Source organism: Vipera berus (assembly GCF_964194415.1).
Source record: "Vipera berus genome assembly, chromosome: Z".
Lineage (NCBI taxonomy): Eukaryota > Metazoa > Chordata > Lepidosauria > Squamata > Viperidae > Vipera > Vipera berus.
The window spans coordinates 25,394,537-25,417,880 of record NC_138205.1 but is presented as its reverse complement, the minus strand read 5'-3'; the positions used below and the strand labels follow the sequence as shown (position 1 = coordinate 25,417,880).

Sequence of the window (23,344 nt, the reverse complement as noted above, 5' to 3'; positions counted from 1 at the left end):
AGGCTCTCACATCTGATTAAGTTAGTGTTAGAAAATGGTTTTAATTAAATCAGTAATTTCAAGTATCTCTAAGGCCAAGGTTATAAAGAGAATCCATAAGAATTGACAGTGGTTAAATATCTGTCAGAGCTAACCTGAATTTTAAGAAAACATATTTTCATAATACTCAGAAAGTTTCAATTTTTTTTAGAATGAAGTTTTAAGGTAATCTTCAGTAAAAGCTAATCTATACTTCTGCAAATCATTCCAAACTGTATGGAATAGGAAATATTTTAACAATTTTTTGTCCTATTCTTCTAGGGTGCAATGTTTAAGAATGGATAATGATACTTCTGAGTTTCTTCTCTGGGAATTCTCAAAGATTTGGGAGCTACAGATTATGCATGTGATATTACTACTGATACTTTATTTAATGACAGTGACATGGAATCTTCTCATCATCACAGCTGTTGTTTTTGACCACCATCTTCACACCCCCATGTACTTCTTCCTGTTGAATTTGGCCATGCAAGACATTGGTTCAGTGTCAGTCATTATTCCTAAAACTCTTTTTAATTTTCTTACAAATATAAGAAGTATTTCTCATTCTGGATGTGTTGCCCAAGTCCTGTTTTTGTTATTTTTCCTCAGCTGTGATATTTCTCTTCTTACTGTCATGGCCTATGATCGATATATTGCCATTTGTAACCCTTTACATTATGGAATGATAATGAACAGGAAGGCTTGTACCAAGATGATTGCTGGTGTATTGACTGCCAGCCTTTTCAATGCTTCATTACACACAGTTTTCACTTTTATGACTACTTTCTGTTCTAATAGTATAAACCAATTTTTCTGTGAAGTTCCATATTTACTTAAGATTGCCTGTTCTGAATTATATGTATCTGAAATTAGATTTCAAATTTTCAGTGCTATGATAGTCACTGGTTGTTTTGCCTTTGTCATTGTGAGTTATGTGCATGTCTTCTCTGCTGTTCTGAGAATTCCTTCTATTCATGGAAGAAAAAAGGCTTTCTCTACTTGCTTACCACACCTGTTAGCCACTGGTTGTTTTGCCTTTGTCATTGTGAGTTATGTGCATGTCTTCTCTGCAGTTCTGAGAATTCCTTCTGTTCAAGGAAGAAAAAAGGCCTTCTCTACTTGCTTACCACATCTGGTTGTTTTCTTCATATTTTTGTTTACTTCTTGCTTTGCTTACCTCAGACCTATAGCTGATACTGCATCACATCCAAACTTCATAGTAACAATAATGTATTCCATTATTCCTTCTATGTTGAATCCATTAATCTACAGCATGAGAAACAAAGACATCAAGGTTGCTCTTTCGAGACTTTTTGGTTAAAAAAATATTGTTTTTTTTAAGGAGAATATGTTGTACATCTTATTTTCAAATAAGAGAAAGTAAGAGAGCTGATACAAATAAGATGCAAATGTAAATATTTTCACAACAATTTTCCACTTTCCAATATATTATATAATGTTCAAAGGGTTTTTTAAATTCATTTATGAGATTTGACTTATCTCTGTTAAGGTTGAACTTGTGGTGCACTGAATCATCTCTGACTGTTAATGACTATAGAGACATAGATGTTCAATTTTCTTGCCAGCATTTTAAGTAGTAGCTGAGAGAGGAAGTTTCCTGCAAGGACACTGAGTTGGGTAGTTCTGGACCGATATTCACTTTTTTCCAGTTCTTTGACTTAACCACCAGTTGATACTGCTTGTCTCTGTCACAATACTTAGACAAAAGTTTGTATCCTTTCTTTGATGCCAAAGTGTCAGAGATAATTATCACAACAGTTATTCTGCAAAAGACAATTAAAATAAAGATAAAAATTAGAACGGTATGAAATATTAAATTGAATGGAACTTTACATATTTCCAATATGGATGCAGTACAGAAAATATATAAACAATGTATTTATTAGCAAAAAGCATTTGAAAGTAAATAATCCTGCTTGCATATTTTACAAAAAAAATTGCAAATTGTGTTCAAGAATTTCATATGAGAAATGTTTTAAAATTTCTATGAATATTGATGTGAAATTTCTAATAAATCTTAAATCAGAAACATAATACTCATGAGCTGTTCACCATCCATCTTTATTGAGGTTTTCATTTTGATATGTTAAAATATGGATTCATCTATATGCTTCCTCACTTCCACAGTAAGTCTAGGCAGCATACATAGTAAGATCAAAGCAAAACAAAAGGGATTGTATAGCATGTCTGTCTATATCAGTTACAAAGAAATATGTTTATATATAAAGACATCTACTTTTTAAAGCATCAAATAAACATGGATAATCCAATCTTTATGCAAAAAGTTCATCTGTTAAATGTTACTGTTTAAAAAAGGGGGTGGTGAATAAAATTGGCTGGAATAAAATCTAAGTATTTATATAGTATTTTTTGGCACATTACTTCCTTCTTCAAGAAAACATGGTTAAGGTACTTGTTTACTATTTGCTTGCATATCTAAAACCTACAGTTGACAGTGCATCACTTTCAGACTTCATAACATTAATAACATATTCCAATATTCCACCTATGTTGAATCCATTAATTTACAGCATGAGAAATAAAGATATCATAGTTGCTTTTTCAAGGCTTTTTGGACAGAAGTGTTTTTTTAAGAGAATGATCTATGCATCTACTTATTTTCAAATTTCAACAAGAAAGTAAGAAAATTGACATAACATAATTGGTTTGACCATGTTCCCACTTTTTCATAGGGATTAAACCAATCCAGAAGCTGATTTTCTGTGGTCTTCACTGGTAATGAGAATCTGGAAACAGCTATAACCAAAATTTCAAATATTAGTATTAGCAGTAATGGAAGAATGCCATTTTAATTTATAGAAACAACAAGTATGGTTAAGATAAGGGCAAAAAGATTATGCAGATGCTTCTATTAATTAACTGGACAAGTTTAATGTGTCATTCAATTAATGTTGTGATATGTGCCATGGTGGCAAAGTAGTTAAACTGCAGTATTGCAGGCAAATTTTGACCACAGGTGGGAGTTCATTCCTGATGGGGCTCCAGGTTGACTCAGCATTCTATTCTTCAGAGGTCGGTAAAAGGATTCCATATTGTTGAGGACAAAAATGTTTACATTATAAGCCACCCAGAGAGAGCTATAAAGCACTATGGGGTGATAAATAAGCCTAGCTATTGCTATATGAATGTAGTGTCCTGTCACCTTTCCCTGCAATTGTAATGCATGCATGTTAGCACATCTTCCCAAATAATATTACACTTCACATTTATAAGTAAACATTTATTTATTTATTTTAATTCCATTTATATCCCGCCCTTCTCCGAAGACTCAGGGCGGCTTACAAGCTTAGCAGTAGCCTTCATTCTATGTATATGCCTGCTTATTAGGGCTTTCACACCCCCCCCAAACGGCATTATTACAAAGTCAGCTTAATTGCCCCCAACAATCTGGGTCCTCATTTTACCTACCTCGGAAGGCTGGAAGGCTGAGTCAACCTTGAGCCTGGTGGGATGCGAACCTGCACTAATTGCAAGCAGCTGGTGTTACTTAAGGAGGCATTAGCCCACTGCTCCACCAAGGCTCCGTAACATAACATAATCTCAGGACTGATTCAAATACTACAAATTACAAAATAATTATAAAGGAATACTGTATATACTTGAGTATAAGCTGAATTTTTCAGCCCACTTTTTGGGCTGAAAAATTCCACTTCGGCTTATACTCCAGTCAACAAAAAAACTTACCGAGGACTTGTGCGCGGCCGAGGCTTTGGTGCTTCCTGGATCGCGCGCACCTCTCCCAAGCCACCGCCGTCCGGAGACCTGCCGAAGTTTGGGGAGGTTTGGGGAGGTGCGCGCGCACCTCCCCAAACCTCCCCAAACGTCGGCAGGTCTCCGGACCTCCACGCCCTGCCTGCCTGCTTCTTTCCGCTGCGGAAAGAAGCAGGCAGGCAGGGCGCGGAGGTCTGCTTCTTTCCGCAGCGGAAAGAAGCAGGCAGGCAGGGCGCGGAGGTCTGCTTCTTTCCGCTGCGGAAAGAAGCAGGCAGGCAGGGCCCGGAGGTCTGCTTCTTTCCACAGCGGAAAGAAGCAGGCAGGCAGGGCCCGGAGGTCTGCTTCTTTCCGCAGCGGAAAGAAGCAGGCAGGCAGGGCGCGGAGGTCTGCTTCTTTCCGCAGCGGAAAGAAGCAGGCAGGCAGGGCACGGAGGTCCGGAGACCTGCCGACGTTTGGGGAGGTTTGGGGAGGTGCCCAAACCTCCCCAAACGTCGGCAGGTCTCTGGACCTCCGCGCCCTGCCTGCCTGATTCTTTCCGCAGCGGAAAGAAGCAAGCAGGCAGGGCGTGGAGTTCCGGAGACCTGCCGACGTTTGGGGAGGTTTGGGGAGGTGCGCGTGCACCTCCCCAAACCTCCCCAAACTTCGGCAGGTCTCCGGACGGTGGCGGCTTGGGAGAGGTGTGCGCGATCCTGGAAGCACCGAAGCCTCGGCCGCGTGCAAGTCCTCGGTAAGCTCTGGGCGGTCACTTGCTTCGCGTCTCCTGAGGGAAGGGGGGGCGACTGGAGCGGGCGTGTTTCCTCGCCTGCTGGGTGCCGCGATTTGGCCGGGGAACGCGCGGGCCCCGAATGGCAGCGTGGAGCGAGGAAGCGGACATCCAGGGCTTCCCCGAGAGCCGCGGCCACACAGGGTATTCCTGTGTATTCAGGCTTGCAAAATGGCGGATCGAGCCTCTGCTGGCGGCAGAGGCTTGCAGAGCGCGGATCCAGCCTCCGCCGGCGGCGGAGGCTTGCAGAGCGCGGATCCAGCCTCCGCCGGCGGCGGAGGCTTGCAGAGCGCGGATCCAGCCTCTGCCGGCGGCGGAGGCTTGCAGAACGGCGGATCGGCTTATACTCGAGTCAATAACTTTTTCCAGTTTTGGGGGGTGAAATTGGGGGTCTCGGCTTATACTCGAGTCGGCTTATACTCAAGTATATACGGTATATAAAATTTGAAGAAATAATATCTAAAGGTTCATTATCCTTTTCTTTTAAACTTTGTTATAGTAATCTTTACATGAGATAATACCAAGGATTTATTCTACATGCTTTTAGTAAAAGTATGACAAAAGGATCATGTTGGTTAATGAAACTCCTTCCTTCCTTCCTTCTTTCCTTCCTTCCTTCCTTCCTTCCTTCCTTCCTTCCTTCCTTCCTTCCTTCCTTCCTTCCACTCTATCATCTCTGTCTGTGTCTTTCTTTATTCAGTTTCAATTCAATTCAAAGAGAAATACATGGTGGACTTGTAGAAATGTTAAAGCTTTTTGGATCAAAATTTGGTGGAATGTTCAAAAGATTTTTAAGAGAAAGATAAAATTTTCACCACAATTGTTCTTATTGGGTATTATTATAGATTGTGATACTAAAGAAAATAATTTGATGTTGAACTTGATAACAGCTGCAAGGTTATTGATAGGGCTATATTGGAAGAAGGATAGTTTGCCTACTATTGAAGAATGGATGCTTAAAGTGTCAAATTTAGCAGAAATGGCTAAGATTTCTGCTTACTTGAAGGATCATTCACAAGAAAGATACATTTCGGTTTGGAGAAGATGGATAGATTATATTCAGAATAAATATGGGACTAAAAAGTTTCATTTAGCTTATGAATAGATTTTATACTGTTATTTTTATTAGTAGTTTATTATAGTGAAACTTTTGATTAGTTTAATAATAAGGATGTTATTTGTTTATGTTATTGGTATGTATATTCTAAATTGGTTTGTATTTTTAGTTTAAAGGGAGTTAAAGTGCATTAAGAACTTGGTTACTTACATAGTTGGTTAATGTGAGTTAGATTATGTTTATTTTATTTGTAACCCTGTATTCAACTCTGGGAAGTGAGGGAGGGGGAGGGTGGAGGGTGGGGTGGGTTGGGTTTATATTGTAACTTTGAAAAAAAAATTCAAAGAGAAATACAAATACAAAAACAAATGTATATACCAAACAACAATGTAGACACATTCATCAAATTAATTACTTATTAAGATATAATACCCAGAGAAAATAATAACATAAAAAGAAACACAAATAAGAAAGATGCAAAAATCCCTCCAACAATTAACTTATCAAATTAATGTAAATCACCTAAACATACCATCTACTCATTTAATGATATAACAAATTACACTTTTCTCATTTTTAAAATTATTATAAAATCCATGTAAAGTGAAATTTATTCTGTCATTTTTATTAATTAATAATGCCTTCTTTAGAATTAATAGTGTACACTTTTTTTGCAGAATATATATTGAAGGAAACTGTATTGGTAAAAAAGGACATGGCTCTAAAATTATGGGGAGACTCTCCAATCACCTGCAATATGATGGTGGTGCTAGCCTGATGGTGCTAGCCTGAAATTTGAAAAAGCACGTCATCTACAACTTCTAGTAATGAAAGTCAAGGGCCACAGTAGAAGGAAAATGTTGATGATGACTTAATATAAAGAATAATAAACCAAAGACAACATGAATAACCTATTTTCAACTTAACAGTGAAAATCTTGAAGTGGTAAAGAGTTGATCCAAAAAGGTAGACAGTTCAACTGTAAAGGTAGGCTTCATCTTGTGACCACAATTGAGCCACAAAATTTTCATTGCTAAGCAAGGCAGTTATTAAATGAATTTTGCCCCTATTTTGTAACCTTTTTGCCACAGTTGTTTAGCGAATCACTGAGGTCATTATATGAATCATGTATTCAGTAAGCAAATGTGGCTTCTCTCATTGATTTTGCTTTTCAGAAGCCAGTTGGGAAGGTTACAAATGGTGATGACATGACTCTGGGACAGTGCAGCTGTGATAAACATATGCCAGTTGCCAAGTTTTGATCAGATGACCATAGGGATGCTGCAATGGTCATAGGTATGAAAAACTTTCATAAGTTACTTTTTCAGTGCTATTTGACTGGTCTGAAAGTAGTGGGTTACCAAAAATTATTACTTTTAGTTCACTAGCCCTTCTAAGTTCAGTGCTATTTAATTTTGAGAGATAAATAAACAAATGGTTGTAAAGACTACCTGTTCTGAAACCAGCAATGAAGGGTTTGGAGAAGATACGGATGCTGGGATGTGTCTACACCTGCAAACATCAGAAATGTGCAGACATTCATTTTCCTTAGTGATCTTCATGTAACAAACCTGGACTTGAGAGAAAGATATTGACTTTTTTTCACTTAAGTGTTGGAGAAGAATTATGAAAATACCATGGATAGCTAAGAAAGCAAACAAATAAATCATTGGGAAAAAAATCAGTTAGGAATTCTCAGATGAGGTATAAATGGCCAAATATAAATGGTTCAAATCTCTTAATTTGGGCACCGTATGCCAAGTCATAATGTTCTGAAGAAGTATATAAGGCTGGGAAAATTAGAAGGAAAAAGATGAAGAGAATGACTAGCAAGATATGTATGAACCCAACTGCAGCTGAAATATGAATGACCTTGTTAGGAATTGATTGATTATCTAAAGAAAATCTATGTGTTTGGTACAACTGAATACAACTTGATAAAATATAATCAATCAAACTGACTCCAAACTTTATTGAAGAATTATATATATTGCGGTAGATAATGCAAAAGGGAAAATATGAATACATCACTTCAATTACAAACAAAGCATGTTTCTGTGAAATTTGCATGACCAATTTTCCCATTGTCATTCTCACTTCTCCAAAAAATAGCTAGGTACAGGTTCTATATAGTAAAAAGCTTGCCAACCCTTGATTTTCAGGATAACACAGGAAATTTGTTTGAAGAGGACAGAAAAATATTTTTGGGAATCACATATACTGATGACCAGGACTTAGGGGACAGTATCAATTGTGAATATGTGCAGATGGCCACTTGCAGGCCACTTGCAGGTCTATGAATGCAGGGTCATGAAAGGACAGCAAAGGAAACACAGAATATTCTATCCCACCCGGGAACATCTGGTATCTTGGGGAATCACCCAAAAGGGAACATACTAGCTACTTCTGCTTTCTTATCTACAGTGTGTCTCCCTTAAAGGGCAAAGTCTTAATCTTATGTGTATCTGGTTTGCTGGGTGAATCACTTATGTAATCAAAGTAGGTATAAAAATAAGGCTTTTCTGATATTTGGGGCTTTTTGTCTCTTTTTAGAGAAGCCCGTCTTTGTTCAGCTGAATAAACACATAAAGCTTGAAGGCAACTTCTGGTTTCCTGTATTTTTTATCAAGCAAAACCTCAGAACCTGCATATGAATACAACAATGAAAATCAGAAAAATTCTTACACCATCATCCTCTGTCATTATTTAATGAAGAACAAATAGCACCTTATTTCTAAGGACACCTATAAAATATCCTGCACAATAGCAACAAAATTTCCATCACATGAAAATTGACAGAGTTACATTTAGTGTTCATCTACTTTAATATAACCTTTCTCATTATTGATCCTGTAAATTATTTTCCCCTCATCCCACTTAAAACAGTGCTGATTCTAAGGAAATAATCTAAGGAGTAAAAGAAAAGAAAAACATTCTACAGTGCCTTTTTTATCCTCCCAATGGAGTCAGTATTGTAAAAACATCTCTGGGGAAATATATCTGGATTAAATATTAGCACTAGCTGCACAATGTACAGTAAATCTCACTGATGGCTGAAGGAAAAAAATAGATCAATAGATGGCTAAAGATGGTGAGACATTGACTTATTTGATTTTGAACCTATTCAGCCAAGGCTTTTCTTGTGTTTTATTTGAGTTTATTTATTTAACAATCATCTTGCCCATCTCTCCTAGAGATGACTCTAGGTGGCTTACAACTAGTAAAACACTGTCTTATACAATGTCTTGATTGAATGTAATCAACTGAAGTCAATGCTTAAGAATCAACTGAGTTTGGAGTTTTACATTATCTTTGTGTAATCTATATTCAGTTTATTACCCTTTATGCTCTCATTTTCATTTTTAACATGTCCTTAGAAGCCAGGGCTTTGTAAATGTTCAAGATGAACATTCTCTCAAAAGGCATTTTCATTCACTTTCTAAACCAAAGTCACTAACTTTGATTTGTTTAAATGATTAAAAAGCTTCAACTTATGCAAAGCCTTTTTCTCCAGGCATTCTTTGGATCTATCAGTTTAATCACTTCAGACCGAAGGAACTTGATTGAATTTGGATAATTTCATCTGAATTAATTTGACTCTAAACAGAAAACAAAGAAACCAAAAGTTTGAATCTGATCAGACCTTACACAAGAATACTGAAGGAATATCTTCAAACTTCTAGATGTATTCTCAAATATCTCCAAATTCAAGAAATATAACAATGCCTTAAGGCCTAGGTTTTACCACTCTGAAATTAAAAATAAGTAAGATAATTGGCAAATCAAAATGTAATGGTGTTACTCCAAAAGTTGTATGATCAAGATTTATTGTAATGTTCAGTGAAAGTTGATCAGTTAGTTTTTAAAATACTTCAAGCTAAGTAGGCTTTCCATTAAATTTCCTTGCTTTTTTAAGATTATTGTAATTAAGAATGGATAATGACACATTTATCTTTCTTCTTTTGGATTTCTCAAAACTTTGGGAGGCACAGATTATTTACTTATCTTTATTCCTGATACTTTATTTAACAACATTAACTGGGAACCTTCTCATTATCATTGCTGTTGTCTTTGACCATCATCTTCACACTCCCATGTATTTCTTCATGATGAATTTAGCTATCCAAGACATTGGTTCAGTTTCAGTCATTATACCTAAAATTATTTTAAATTTTCTTACAAATATAAGATACATTTCTTATTCTGGTTGTGTTTCTCAGGTTCTTTTGTTTTTGTTTTTCTTGGCCTGTGATGTTTCCCTCCTTACTATTATGGCATATGATCGGTATATTGCCATTTGTAATCCTTTACAATATGAAATGATAATGAACAAAAAAGCCTGTACTAAAATGGTTGGCAGTGCATGGATTGCCAGCTTTCTCAATGCCACATTACACACTACTGCAACATTCACTCTTCCTTTCTGCTCTAACATCATCAATCAGTTCTATTGTGAAATCCCATATTTACTTAAGATTGCTTGCCCTGGTTTATACGTAACTGAACCTGGAATTATAATGTTCAGTTCTACTTTAGGATTAGGTTGTTTTGTCTTTGTAATGGTTACTTATGTGCACATCTTCTCTGCTGTGCTGAAAATTCCTTCTACACAAGGAAGGAAAAAGGCCTTCTCTACTTGTTTGCCACACCTTATAGTCTTCTCCCTATTTTTGTTTACTGGTTGCTTTGCTTACGTAAGATCCATATCTGACAATCCATCTCATCTTGACTTCATAATTACAATTATGTATTCCATTATTCCATCCATGTTGAATCCAGTAATCTACAGCATGAGAAACAAGAAGATCAAAACTGCTCTTTCAAAGTTTTTTGATCTGAGATTTATTTCTTTTTAAAGAGGCATAAAGTGTTCATTTGCCAGAATTTTTTTTAAAAAAATCTGTGAAAAGAGAAAAAAACAAACATTACATATAAAACTATGTGACCAGTCTCCATTATCACAAATGTTATCTTATTAGAAAACACAATTGTTCATTTCTGTAACTGAACATATATCTGTTTAGCATATTAGATATATCTCTTTTCGCTGCAACCTGATTTCTGGTGACTACCTGAAAGCTTTTAATCTGGAGGATTAACCACTATCTCCTCTATCTCTCTATCTCTCTATCTCTCTATCTATCTATCTATCTATCTATCTATCTATCTATCTATCTATCTATCTCTGTCTGTCTATCTATCTATCTATCTATCTATCTATCTATCTATCTATCTATCTATCAATCTATCTATCTATCTATCTATCTATCTATCTATCTATCTATCTATCTATCATCTATCTAACATCAAGAGAGAAGGTTACAGTGTATATATTGAGAAAAAGGATGCAGAAGACAATTGTAATGCAGAAGACAATTATATTTCAAGTTTAGTGACGTATTTTTATTTTGCCTTCAAATTAAGAAAACTTTACATGTTTGGAGTTTTTTCCAGGTTAACTTGCTTGCTTTCTTATTTGCTAAATAAAGGAGAAGTGGAGTGGGGGAAAATCTTCCCATAGCTGCAAACCTCAGAATTTTGCTTCAAGTCAGGTCTTCAAATCTCATGACTATAACGGGATCATTAAGTTACGGTGCCAGCTTTTAAATTTGTTGTTTAGTAGGAGTTTCTGCACAGAACCTGGCATTGTGTACTGTGGAAATTGCCCACCCTTTAGTTACTAAGGAGCTCCTGAGAGCTTGTAAGTGATTTGGATATTATTGTGCTTGTTATGTATGCTTTGTACATTATGTTTTTTACATCTGTTTGCTTGAACTAATAATAAAACTTAACATCCCTTTATTCACTGTTGTTATTGTTTCTTGGTCAAAAAGAACCAATTTCATACATAATTGAATGCTGTCCTGACATTTGGGGAAACAAAGGATTGATGAAATGAATTTGACAGTAATTTAATGTAGTTTTTTGTTTTGTTTTGTGGAATATCATACTAATGTCCTATATGCAGGGTTTTTTTTCTCATAGAACGCTCAGAATGGCGTTCCGGAACCTTTTTTTGCAAAAACAAACAAACAAACAAACAAACAACCCAGCTCCCTTATTGGTTTTCCTTAAGCCTATTGCAGGGCTAGCAATCTTGGCTCTTTTTTATGACTCGTGAACTTCAACTCCCAGAAATCCTGAGCCAGCCATGCTGAGGGGAAAGGGAGTGGTTTCCAAGCTGAGCCATGCTGGCTCAGGAATTCTGGGAGTTGAAGTCCTTGAGTCATAAAAGAGCCTGCACTAGAGTAGGACATTACAATTATTTACAGGATTACTTCTTTAGGAACTAAACTTTTATAATATAAAACAGCTAATTCAGAAAAGCCAACAGGAAAGAACCTCACACTTTTCATCTGCTTCTGTCTTTTGGAAGGTAAAATTAGATAACAAAATAATCTATTTCTTATGTTAACATCTCTGCAATGAAATCAAAGGTAACAGAAAAGAAATGAGAAACATTTTTCTCAATGTAATATGTCTAATTTAGCTGATTCTAGAAAAAAAAACAATAGCATCTTTTGCACACTCTTGAAAACTATTTTGAATCTAAACAATTCTTAAGAAAGAAATATTTTTAATTTGGACTTTACTTTTACTGTTTGGACTGTTGTGTGTTTTGAAAAATAGATTATTTAGGATCTAGTTATGTTGCACTTCAGTCTTTAAATAATTAACCTAGTATATACATAACAATATATGATGTTTTCCCTGGTGAGCTTAACATCAATAACAACATTTATTAAAAAGGCTAAAATAATTTCTGGGGGTATTATCTGTATAGTAAAATTTTGGACAAGCAGTGATTATGTTACATATGTGCATAAGCGTAGTCAGTAGCATATGCCTTTTTAAAAATATCAAACATGCAAAGAAACAAAAATAAGTCCAAAACATCTGTATTACATCCAGAAATGCCAACCAATATTTCTCATCCATAACTATGGCACCCTAAGGATACCTGCATATATGCAAATGTTTCTCTGGGATCAGTAACACAACAGGGATTGCTTTTTCCTTCCGGTAACATATACCTAAAACAGTTTATTGCATTTTGTAATTGTACTAAAAAAAATAAATCTCATTTATTTAATTTGAAATCAAGTGAAAAGTTGATTTAAATTATTTTATTAAAACAAATTAATGACAATTCTTTTATAAAAAGTTGCCTCAAACAAAATGAGTTTGACATGCCTGCTCTAGATAGTTGAATGCTCCAAAATAAATTCTAGACCAGGCCTGTACATGCAGCCTACCAAGCACCCTTGGACAGAGCACAGACCCTTTTTTAAAAAAGTAATAAAATCACCACCACTGCCCTGAAAGTCATGTTGCCTAGTGCCTCCATGGCTTACCATGACCACAAGCTCCAACACTGTAGATACTCCTCTAGTCACCAAATCATTGATTAGTCCACCAGCATTCCTTTGCAGACCACAAAGATTTTTAATTTATCAGTGTGGGCCTTTCCTTTCTACAAGATAATAATAATAATAATAATAATAATAATAATAATAATAATAATAATAATAATAATAATAATAATAATAATAATAATAATAATAATAATAATAATAATAATAATAATAACAATAACAATAACAATAATAATAATAATAAGAAGAAGAAGAAGAAGAAGAAGATGAAGAAGAAGAAGAAGAAGAAGAAGAAGAAGAAGAAGAAGAAGAAGAAGAAGAAGAAGAAGAAGAAGAAGAAGAAGAAGAAGAAGAAGAAGAAGAAGAAGAAGAAGAAGAAGAAGAAGAAGTTGGAAGGGACCTTGGAGGTCATCTAGTCCAAACCCCTGCTCAGGCAGGAAACCCTATACCATTTCAGACAAATGGCTGGCCAGTCTCTTCTTAAAAACTTCCAGTGTTGGAGCATTCACCACTTCTGGAGGAGGGTTGCTCCAATGGTTAGTTGTTCTGTCAGGAAATTTCTCCTTAGTTCTAGGTTGCTTCTCTCCTTGACTAGTTTCCATCCATTGCTTCTTGTCCTGCTTTCAGGTGCTTTGGAGAATAGCTTGACTCTCTCTTCTTTGTGGCAGCCCCTGAGATATTGGAACACTGCTATCATGTCACCCCTCACCCTTCTCTTCATTAAACTACACATACCCAATTCCAGCAACCGTTCCCTATATGTTTTAGCCTCCAGTCCCCCAATCATCTTTGTTGCTCTTCTCTGTACTCTTTCTAGAGTCTCGACATCTTTTTTACATCGTGGTGACCAAAACTGGATGCAATATTTCAGGTGTGGCCTTACCAAGGCATTGTAAAGTGGTATTTAGTACTTCACGTGATCTTGATTCTATCCCTCTGTTAATGCAGCCTAGCACTGTATTGGCTTTTTTGGCAGCTGCAGCACACTGCTGGCTCATATTTAAGTGATTGTCCACTCCGAGATTTCTCTCACAGTTACTACTATTGAGCAAGGTACCACCTATACTATACCTGTGTATTTGATTTTTCCTGCCTAATCTTACTTTTTTCACAATTGAATTTCATTTTGTTAGATAGTGCCCAGTGTTCGAGTGTGTCCATATCCTCCTGTATCTTCAGCCTATCTTCTGGAGTATTGGCTATTCCTGCCAGCTTGGTGTTGTCTGCAAATTTGATGAGTTCCCTATCTATCCCCTCATCCAAATCATTGATGAAGATGTTGAACAGCTGCACAGACCTCTTCTAGATTTTCCTCTTGCCTTTCCGAGTTAACTCCTTGGTCTGTCATTGAGCAAGGATTGACTTTGTAGGGAAGCATATTATCATTTGATGTATATTTAACATATGTTCTACCTTTATTTACCAATTATATAATATTTGTATGCAATCCAGATGGCGAGGTTTGGGGAAACTTACAATAGAAAAAATATATTTTTAAAATCATAAGATTAAAACATCGCCTGGCCTGCACCGCTTCCGCTGCCCGCATTGCACAGCCCCACCATATAGAGTGGGCTCTGCTGCTCCAACAGCACCCGCCATGCTGGCTCCAGCCCCAGGGAGGGGAGCCCGCCACCAACACCCTTCGCACCTGTGACTGCAGCAGCACCCCCCCACCCCCCGCTCCTTCACCCGCCAAGATGAGAGTTCCGGCACCTTTTTTTTTTAGAAAAAAAGCACTGCCTATATGAGAAATATTTACAAAATCATGATTAATTTTACTGACTTCCTAATAAACAACAACAACAGCCCTATGAGGAAGATTGGGCTGTGAGAAAATGACTTACCCAAAGCCATCCAGCTGGTTTTCATGCTTAAAGCAGAACGTAAACTCACATGCTTCTTAGCCACCACACACCAAACTGACATTCCATTGCCCTTTGATTTCATAATTATAATTCTGTATTCCATTATTGCATTTATTTTAAATTCATTAATCTTTATCAGGACATTAATATTGTTCTTTTAAGTCTTTTAAGTCTTCTTGAGGTTTGAAGTCATTTATTTATTTCTTTTTTAAAACAAAACAATTACTTTGTTTTTATTTTAACAGAAAAGAGAAAAGCAGGAATAAAATTTTGGAAAACATCCCACACAATCTTACACATTACAAAAAGCTACATTTAGAACTCATACTACAGTTGATTTATTTATTTATTTTTATTTATTTTATTGTGAAATTGAGTAATCTCTTCCAATTGTAGTTTAACTAGAAATTATGTCGTTTGTATACTATTTTAATTCTCAAGATAGAAACTGAACTAATATCTACTTAAACATAGGAAATTAGAATTCAGAGAATTATATTAAATAATTGAATGGAATGTTATGTATTTCAGATATTGAGGTGTTAGATAAAGTGTGTGTTTGTGTCTCTGTTTATATCTTTCTGTGTTTATATATACATACACTGAAATACATTATATGGAAGCATGAATTAAATATATTTGAAAATAATCTAATGTGTCTGCTTTATGGAACATTGCTTGTAAATTGTACATAATAAAAGAATAATGAGAAATATATTGAAGTATCTTTGTATATGTATTTTGATTTTGTAGTATGTCAACATTATGACTGGGTATATGAGAAATTTATTAAAAAATAAATATTTTACTTTATTTTACTTTATTTATTTTACTTATTTGGTTGTTTGCTTCTTTATATTTATTTATATTCTAGGTAACCTATTGGTCATCGTTTCAGACATAATACTTATCTAAACAGAATGACCATTTATAGAAACAGGGTTGAGAATGGCACATGGGGTGTACATGAAGTATTGCACAAATCAGGAAGAGTCTGTGGGTACAACATACAAGAATTATATGGAGGAATTAAGGAATTAGTGAGAGATGGCTATCCATCCTCTTTAAAAAATAAAATAAAAAGACAAGCCTGTTGATAGACTCCTCCTCTCTTATCATCAGAGTCAATGAACTATATCTTATTCAAAGTTAGTCAATGAGCCTCCAGGCAACAAAGAAACACTTCCTTAAATAAGCATATATATTGTTTTGAAAACTCATATAAATTACAGGTCATCAAAAAGCTGACTTTGAATCAATACACCTTGGTTACTGAGTGTTTTCAAGAATGCTTGTCAGTAGTAAAACAGTGTATACCTTTTTTAATGAAAATTATCAGCACTTTTGACTGTATGGCATGGTGCTCATTTCTTGGCCAAGAGAACCAGCATTGTCCAAAGACAATTTCCCTGGTCATGTGGCCAGCATGACTATATGCCAAAGATGCACAGAACACTGTTACCTTTCCACTGAAATGGTACTTATCCATCTACTTGCTGTCAGAAGTCCCAGCCACAGCCTTGAGCCCAACCGAAAACAGGACATTGGGTTCAAAGGAAAATTGGTTTATTGAGGTACACTCTGGCTTGTGAGCTCAAAGCTATTGCAAACAAAGTCAGTGCTGGAAGCAACTACCTCCCAGTGTGCTAAATAGATGGCGCCTGCCTGCCCCCCCCTACCTAACCAGCATCTGGAATGATGAGGCAGGGTAAGCAAGGGCTGGTTTCAAAATCCCCAGTTTCTCCACGCCAATCAGCTATTCAGCGGAGCACCGAACAGCTGATCCAGCAAACCCAGAAGTTCTGCCGGCAGCCATTTTCCTGCATGATGGCCTGGCAGCTGCTGGCTCCCAGCCATCTGGTCACATCACCTCTCAGCTGTGCTCCAAACGGCCCCAAGTCATGCAGGTACAGGGGGAAGTGCTGTCACTGCTGTCATTGCTTCTGGCCCCAGCCATTGCCTCCAGCTGCCGCTGTCTGGTTGACCCCTCCCCCCTCCCATTAGTGACAAGCCCACAGGGGCTTGACACTTGCATTTCATGCTTTGGAACTGCTACAATAACAGTTCTAATACTTAAAAATAATTTATTTGAAATGTATTAATAATGGAGAACCTATCTAGTTCCCCACAAAGGTTCTTTAGATTATGTTGACCAAGGAGGCCTTGCTGGGAATGTTTGTTTATGAAGGAAACTAGTGAATATATAGGTACAATTCATAAAAAAATGAAAGGTAACAAGCAATAAACAAATTAGCTAATTTATTATTTAAATTGATTTAATTTGCATTACAGCTTTGTTTACATTTTTATAGTGAAGTTGATAGATTTTAATTTCTCAGTATTTAAATAATAAAAGGAATGTTTGATGAATAATAGTGATGATTCATGGTGATTTTGAAACAAAAACATTTTCAGAAAATTTTATCCCTATTCTTTTAAACATAGATTCAGACATTTGAAGAGTAAAAGAGGTATTTATAATTAATAAATAATTTTATTATCTCCCAGTCACAAATCATCACATAGATATAATTTGAATTAAATTCAGTGTATTTCAGTGTATTTCAATTTATAGCAGAATATCAGTTTCAACATGTAACAATTTCCTCACTCTTTTCCTTTGAATTAATATCTATTACTTTAATTAATTAGGAGGTTTGACTGGAAGATATACAAATTATACAGGAAATTATACCTTTAGTATATGAATAGCTGGTCTTTTATTTTACTTTTTGCTTTACTTAGTCAAGCATGTTTAGACACACAAAAAATTTGTTTCTGGTACAGAAACACTCAGTGTACAAACACCAGACAGTAATCATCATCAACATCATGATCATCATCATCATCTATGTAGCCAATAGAACTAACAAATAATATAAGGGATAAATATATATATGCACATTTTGAGGTGTGTGTATATGTGTCTGTGTACAGGATAAATCATAATAATAGTAATGCCTATCCCACACCCTGGAGAAGGATAAAATAGGTGGATAAAAATGCCAATCATTGGGCTGACAGTGTGATGACCCATAATAAAATAATCTTTGTCACTACACATGGAGATATTTTTTTTAGCTTATTTGTCTATAGTTATGCTTTTACCAATGTTATTGTGATTATTTTACTTTCCAACATTTCTATTGTAATATTAGTATGCTGCCAATAGACTGGGACAATTCAATTTTAAGGGGTTGCAGGGAAAATTGTAAAATAAGGAAATAAATTCAGAGTCCCTTATTTATTTCAGCAGCTGCCCTACTAAATCTGTGGAAAAACAATAGGAAATTTGGCATGTAATATGCTTGCTGATATAATGCAGAACAGTATCTAAATAGATGAAGAAACTTCACTAGCCATGGAAAGATACATTTATAAAATAACAAATCAATTTTAGAAAGTTATTTCTAAATCAATTTTAGAAAGTTATTTCTAAATCAATTTTAGAAAGTTATTTAAATTTAAAAGCTTGAATACAGCAACCTTTATTTCCTTATTCCTCATGCTATAGATCACTGGGTTCATCATAGGTGGAACCACTGAGTATATGACAGCAAATACCATATTGGTTTCTGAGGAGACATGAGGTATTGGTCTTAAGTACACAAGCATTCCAGTGAATAAAAACATTGAGAAAACAATGAGATGAGGAATGCATGTAGAAAAGGCCTTTTGTCTTCCTTTTGATGAGGGCATTCGAAGCACTGTTATGAAGATCTGCACGTAAGTCACAACTATAAACAGAAAGCAACCAAATGCTATGGTAACACTTAGAATAAGAAGTACATGTTCAACTTGGTATAAATTAGAGCATGAGATTTTTAGTAGCTGTGGAAGCTCACAGAAAAACTGGTCAACTACATTGGAACAGAAAGTCATGGCAAAGGTAGTGCTGGTGTGCAAGATGGCATAAAGTAGTCCACTGAACCACGCACTGCCTGCCATCTGCATGCAGGCTCCTTTGTTCATAATTACTTCATATCTGAGTGGGTTACAGATAGCAATGTATCGGTCATGAGCCATGACTGTGAGAAGAGTATAATCAGAAGCTGCAAAGAGGAGGAAGAGAGAAACTTGAAAGACGCAACCAACATATGAAATCAACCTGGTGTTCATGAGAGAATTTGACATGGATTTGGGTATAGTGACAGAAACAGCTCCAAGATCAGTTATAGCTAAATTCATGAGGAAGAAGTACATGGGAGTATGTAGTTGGTGATCAAAAATGACTGCAGAAATGATGATGAGATTTCCAGAAATTGCGGCCAAATAAAAAAACAGAAACACAACAAATTGCAGAATCTGTATTTCACGGATACCCGAGAACTCCAACAGCAGAAATTCTCTTATGAAAGTTTGATTGGGCATATCATTCATTTCTCAAAGTTAAGTATAGTTTCTGGAGGGTAAAAAAGAAAAAGAAAAACAGGAAAAATTAGAAAAGTTTATTTTATCATTACTATTTCATATATTTGAACATTTTTACATTTGCTAGAAATCTATTATTGGAATAGTCATATTTGAAAAATAAAATAAATGCTCATTATCCTCATTAGTGCAATCTATTAGAATTTACTTATACTGGCACTTGATGGATCTTTGAAAGCATCCATAAAGCTTAGAACACAAACAAGACTGTAATTCAATGTCTGGTTTCTTTCTGAATTTCTTTAGTTTTGCCTCTGATTGTATGCTACATAAACCAAAGAAGTGCAGCTATAATAATATTTTCATGGAATATTATTTTCAATCCATCCTCTCTGATTTTTCTTTATTTGAATTTATGCCATTGAGAATTGTGACAAATCAAATTTGTAGAAAATAATGATAACAACGACAACTGATCATGGGGATTAAGATAATGATAACATATTCTCAATTTTTAAAATTATGTTCATCAACATAAAACTTTAATGCATGTTCCAAATGTGGAGACCATATTAGTATACTGTATTTACAACTCTGCAAAGTCAGACTTGATAAAGCTATACAATTAATGGCAAGAAGAGTGAGGGAAAAAGATTGCAATATTTCTGATGAGTTCAGGACTTAATGTATGTTTTAACTACTATGATACAGCATAATAACTTTCTAACAATTGATAGAGCAAGGAGTGAAGAGAAAATAATAATGAAAGAGCATGTTAGAAAAAATAAATAAGCCAAATGAAAAATACTTACTTTGTTATTTCTGCATTTCTGATTAAAATCTTCTCCTGATAAATAATGTGCACAAATATATTACAATTGCAATTTCATTTCCTTCTGAGCCAGGCACAAAACATGCTGGGAATAAGAGACATTTATTAATGTCTCTTTAGTTTAATGGTCTCAAGAGTCACACAGAGTTGATTAGAAGAATCAGAAATGCAGATTCACACAAAATTTTTAATTGATGGCAAATGAGTTGTACTTACATAGAATACAAATATACATTGATTCAGCTGGCAAACTAACTCACTATTTAATCATTGTTTGTTTGGTATGGAAAATTTTATTTTTTGTATTACTCCCTACTGATAATATAAACAAAATATTTACTCCTACATTCATGTTGCCTAAAATTAGTTAAATTAATTTGACAGGCTGATTAATATATTCACAATACTAATTTAGTATCAATAAATGATCTAAATATATAATTATATGTAATATAATATATATGTGAGGCTAAAACATATAGGGAATGATTGCTGGAATTGGGTATGTGTAGTTTAATGAAGAGAAGGGTGAGGGGTGACATGATAGCAGTGTTCCAATATCTCAGGGGCTACCACAAAGAAGAGGAAGTCAAGATATTCTCCAAAGCACCTGAAAGCAGGACAAGAAGCAATGGATGGAAACTAGTCAAGGAGAGAAGCAACCTAGAACTAAGGAGAAACTTCCTGACAGTTAGAACAATTAACCAGTGAAACAACCTGCCTCCAGAAGTGGTGAATGCTCCAACACTGGAGGTTTTTAAGAAGAGACTGGCCAGCCACTTGTCTGAAATGGTATAGGGTTTCCTGCCTGAGCAGGGGGTTGGACTAGATGACCTCCAAGGTCCCTTCCAACTACTTCTTCTTCTTCTTCTTCTTCTTCTTCTTCTTCTTCTTCTTCTTCTTCTTCTTATTATTATTATTATTATTATTATTATTATTATTATTATTATTATTGTTGTTGTTGTTGTTGTTGTTGTTGTTGTTGTTATTATTATTATTATTATTATTATTATTATTATTATTATTATTATTATTATTATTATTATTATTATTATTATCTTGTAGAAAGGAAAGGCCCACACTGATAAATTAAAAATCTTTGTGGTCTGCAAAGGAATGCTGGTGGACTAATCAATGATTTGGTGACTAGAGGAGTATCTACAGTGTTGGAGCTTGTGGTCATGGTAAGCCATGGAGGCACTAGGCAACATGACTTTCAGGGCAGTGGTGGTGATTTTATTAATTAAAAAAGGTCTGTGCTCTGTCCATGGGTGCTTGGTAGGCTGCATGTACAGGCCTGGTCTAGAATTTATTTTGGAGCATTCAACTATCTAGAGCAGGCATGTCAAACTCATTTTGTTTGAGGCAACTTTTTATAAAAGAATTGTCATTAATTTGTTTGAAATGGTATAGGGTTTCCTGCCTGAGCAGGGGGTTGGACTAGATGACCTCCAAGGTCCCTTCCAACTTCTTCTTTTTCTTTTCTTCTTCTTCTTCTTCTTCTTCTTCTTCTTCTTCTTCTTATTATTATTATTATTATTATTATTATTATTATTATTATTATTATTATTATTATTATTATATTATTATTATAATATTATTATAATATTATTATTATAAGAGCCTTGGTGGAGCAGTGGGCTAATGCCTCCTTAAGTAACACCAGCTGCCTGCAATTAGTGCAGGTTCGCATCCCACCAGGCTCAAGGTTGACTCAGCCTTCCATCCTTCCAAGGTAGGTAAAATGAGGACCCAGATTGTTGGGGGCAATTAAGCTGACTTTGTAATAATGCCGCTTGGGGTGTGTGTGAAAGCCCTAACAAGCAGGCATATACATAGAATGAAGGCTACTGCTAAGCTTGTAAGCCGCCCTGAGTCTTCGGAGAAGGGCGGGATATAAATGGAATTAAAATAAAATAAATAAATAAATTATTATTATTATTATTTATTTTTATTATTATTATTATTATTATTATTATTATTATTATTATTATTATTATTATTATTATTATTATTATTATTATTATTATTATTATTATTATCTGAAAATGCAGCATGTACTAGGTAGGTACAATATGTTTAATATGTACAGTATGTGCATAGCAATATGCCATATATGCATTCTATTAACAATTGTAACTGACAAATGGTAACACAGAGAGATAGTCCTCTGAATGTTTGAAATTGAATGGACCCCTTGGGGTGTGGAAATTAGACCACTAAGAAATGGCTTAATAAAGTCTCATAAAACATGCTTAAGCCACCATGTGGTAATGAAAATCAGCTAACCCTATTTAAATGTCATTGCTAGTCTTATTCTAGCTAATAAATTATAAGTGGTGAATTCTGTAACAGATTTTGTCGCATTTTGCCGGCTGGAGCCTTGTGTCAGACCGTGTGACGTTGGCTTTTGCAGTTGTTTTAAAATCAGCTTTGGAACCAGAGGTTGCCATCTTCAAAAGACTGCTGGAATTAAATCACTAGCTGTTCAGACCTGCCTGTACAATCTCTCCCATGCATGCTATGACACGTCCTTGAGCCTAGCACCTCTCCAGAATCACGGGGTATGACATGCCTTGGCATGTCCCAAACAAGGCCTAACCCCCTTTTTTACTCGCAGACACAAACACTCATGCCCCGGATTCGCAGCCCTGACATGCCTGAACAAGTCTACTTGCCACCTGGCTGGTTGCCTCTTGTGAGTATTTTAATTCCTGTTAATATTCCTTGTCTTTTTGCTGTAGGGGGGCAGAATACATTTTATTAAATACCTTTTAGAAAAAGGGGGGTTAAATGCAAACCCTGGCTGCCTTTTAGGGGTCTCCTTTTTCCCAACTTTTGAGGCACTGATTTTTAAAACTCCACAAAAATTAAAAGCATCATTAGGCTAGAATGATTAAAAATAAAAAGCATTTTTTTTTAATTTCAGAGCTCCCCAAAGAAGGGCTTGTTTCCCAAAAACACAGGCCTCTCTTAATTATTTACTTTATTTAGCTTATTCTGTTTGTTTTGAATGTCCATAGAATTAGTCTAGGGTTAAGCTAATCATGTACCCAGAGGATTGACTGCCTTGACTTATTGATGGGGGCTAGGTTCAACATGCCTTATCTGAAAATAGGGCTGCTAGGGTTACTCTTGCTTATCTTGATGGGCTTAGGCCAACATGTCACTTCCGCTCACCTTATCTGAAAATAGGGTGGTTACTTCCGCATATAGGGCCATGATCTGCTGACATAATCAACACCACGTGGGTTTGTTTACTTTGATGACATCACTGATCAAAAGTGCTGGTAATTTTCATTA

The 23,344-nt window shown here is 35.5% G+C and overlaps 3 protein-coding genes across 3 annotated transcripts; 2 read left to right on the top strand and 1 right to left on the bottom strand.

The window, feature by feature from the left end:
- Positions 1-316: 316 nt before the first annotated feature.
- LOC308678776 (olfactory receptor 14I1-like) lies at positions 317-1,342 on the top strand (the record flags this gene model as incomplete). Its single annotated transcript, XM_081346008.1, has 1 exon — positions 317-1,342. One exon carries the CDS (start codon positions 317-319, stop codon positions 1,340-1,342), a length of 1,026 nt encoding a protein of 341 aa, XP_081202134.1.
- Positions 1,343-9,526: 8,184 nt separating this feature from the next.
- Positions 9,527-10,450, top strand: LOC308678775 (olfactory receptor 14I1-like; the record flags this gene model as incomplete). Its single annotated transcript, XM_081346007.1, has 1 exon — positions 9,527-10,450. One exon carries the CDS (start codon positions 9,527-9,529, stop codon positions 10,448-10,450), a length of 924 nt encoding a protein of 307 aa, XP_081202133.1.
- Positions 10,451-18,273: 7,823 nt separating this feature from the next.
- On the bottom strand, positions 18,274-19,237 carry LOC308678774 (olfactory receptor 14I1-like; the record flags this gene model as incomplete). Its single annotated transcript, XM_081346006.1, has 1 exon — positions 18,274-19,237. Exon 1 carries the CDS (start codon positions 19,216-19,218, stop codon positions 18,274-18,276), a length of 945 nt encoding a protein of 314 aa, XP_081202132.1. The 5' UTR covers positions 19,219-19,237.
- Between the last annotated feature and the right edge of the window lie 4,107 nt (positions 19,238-23,344).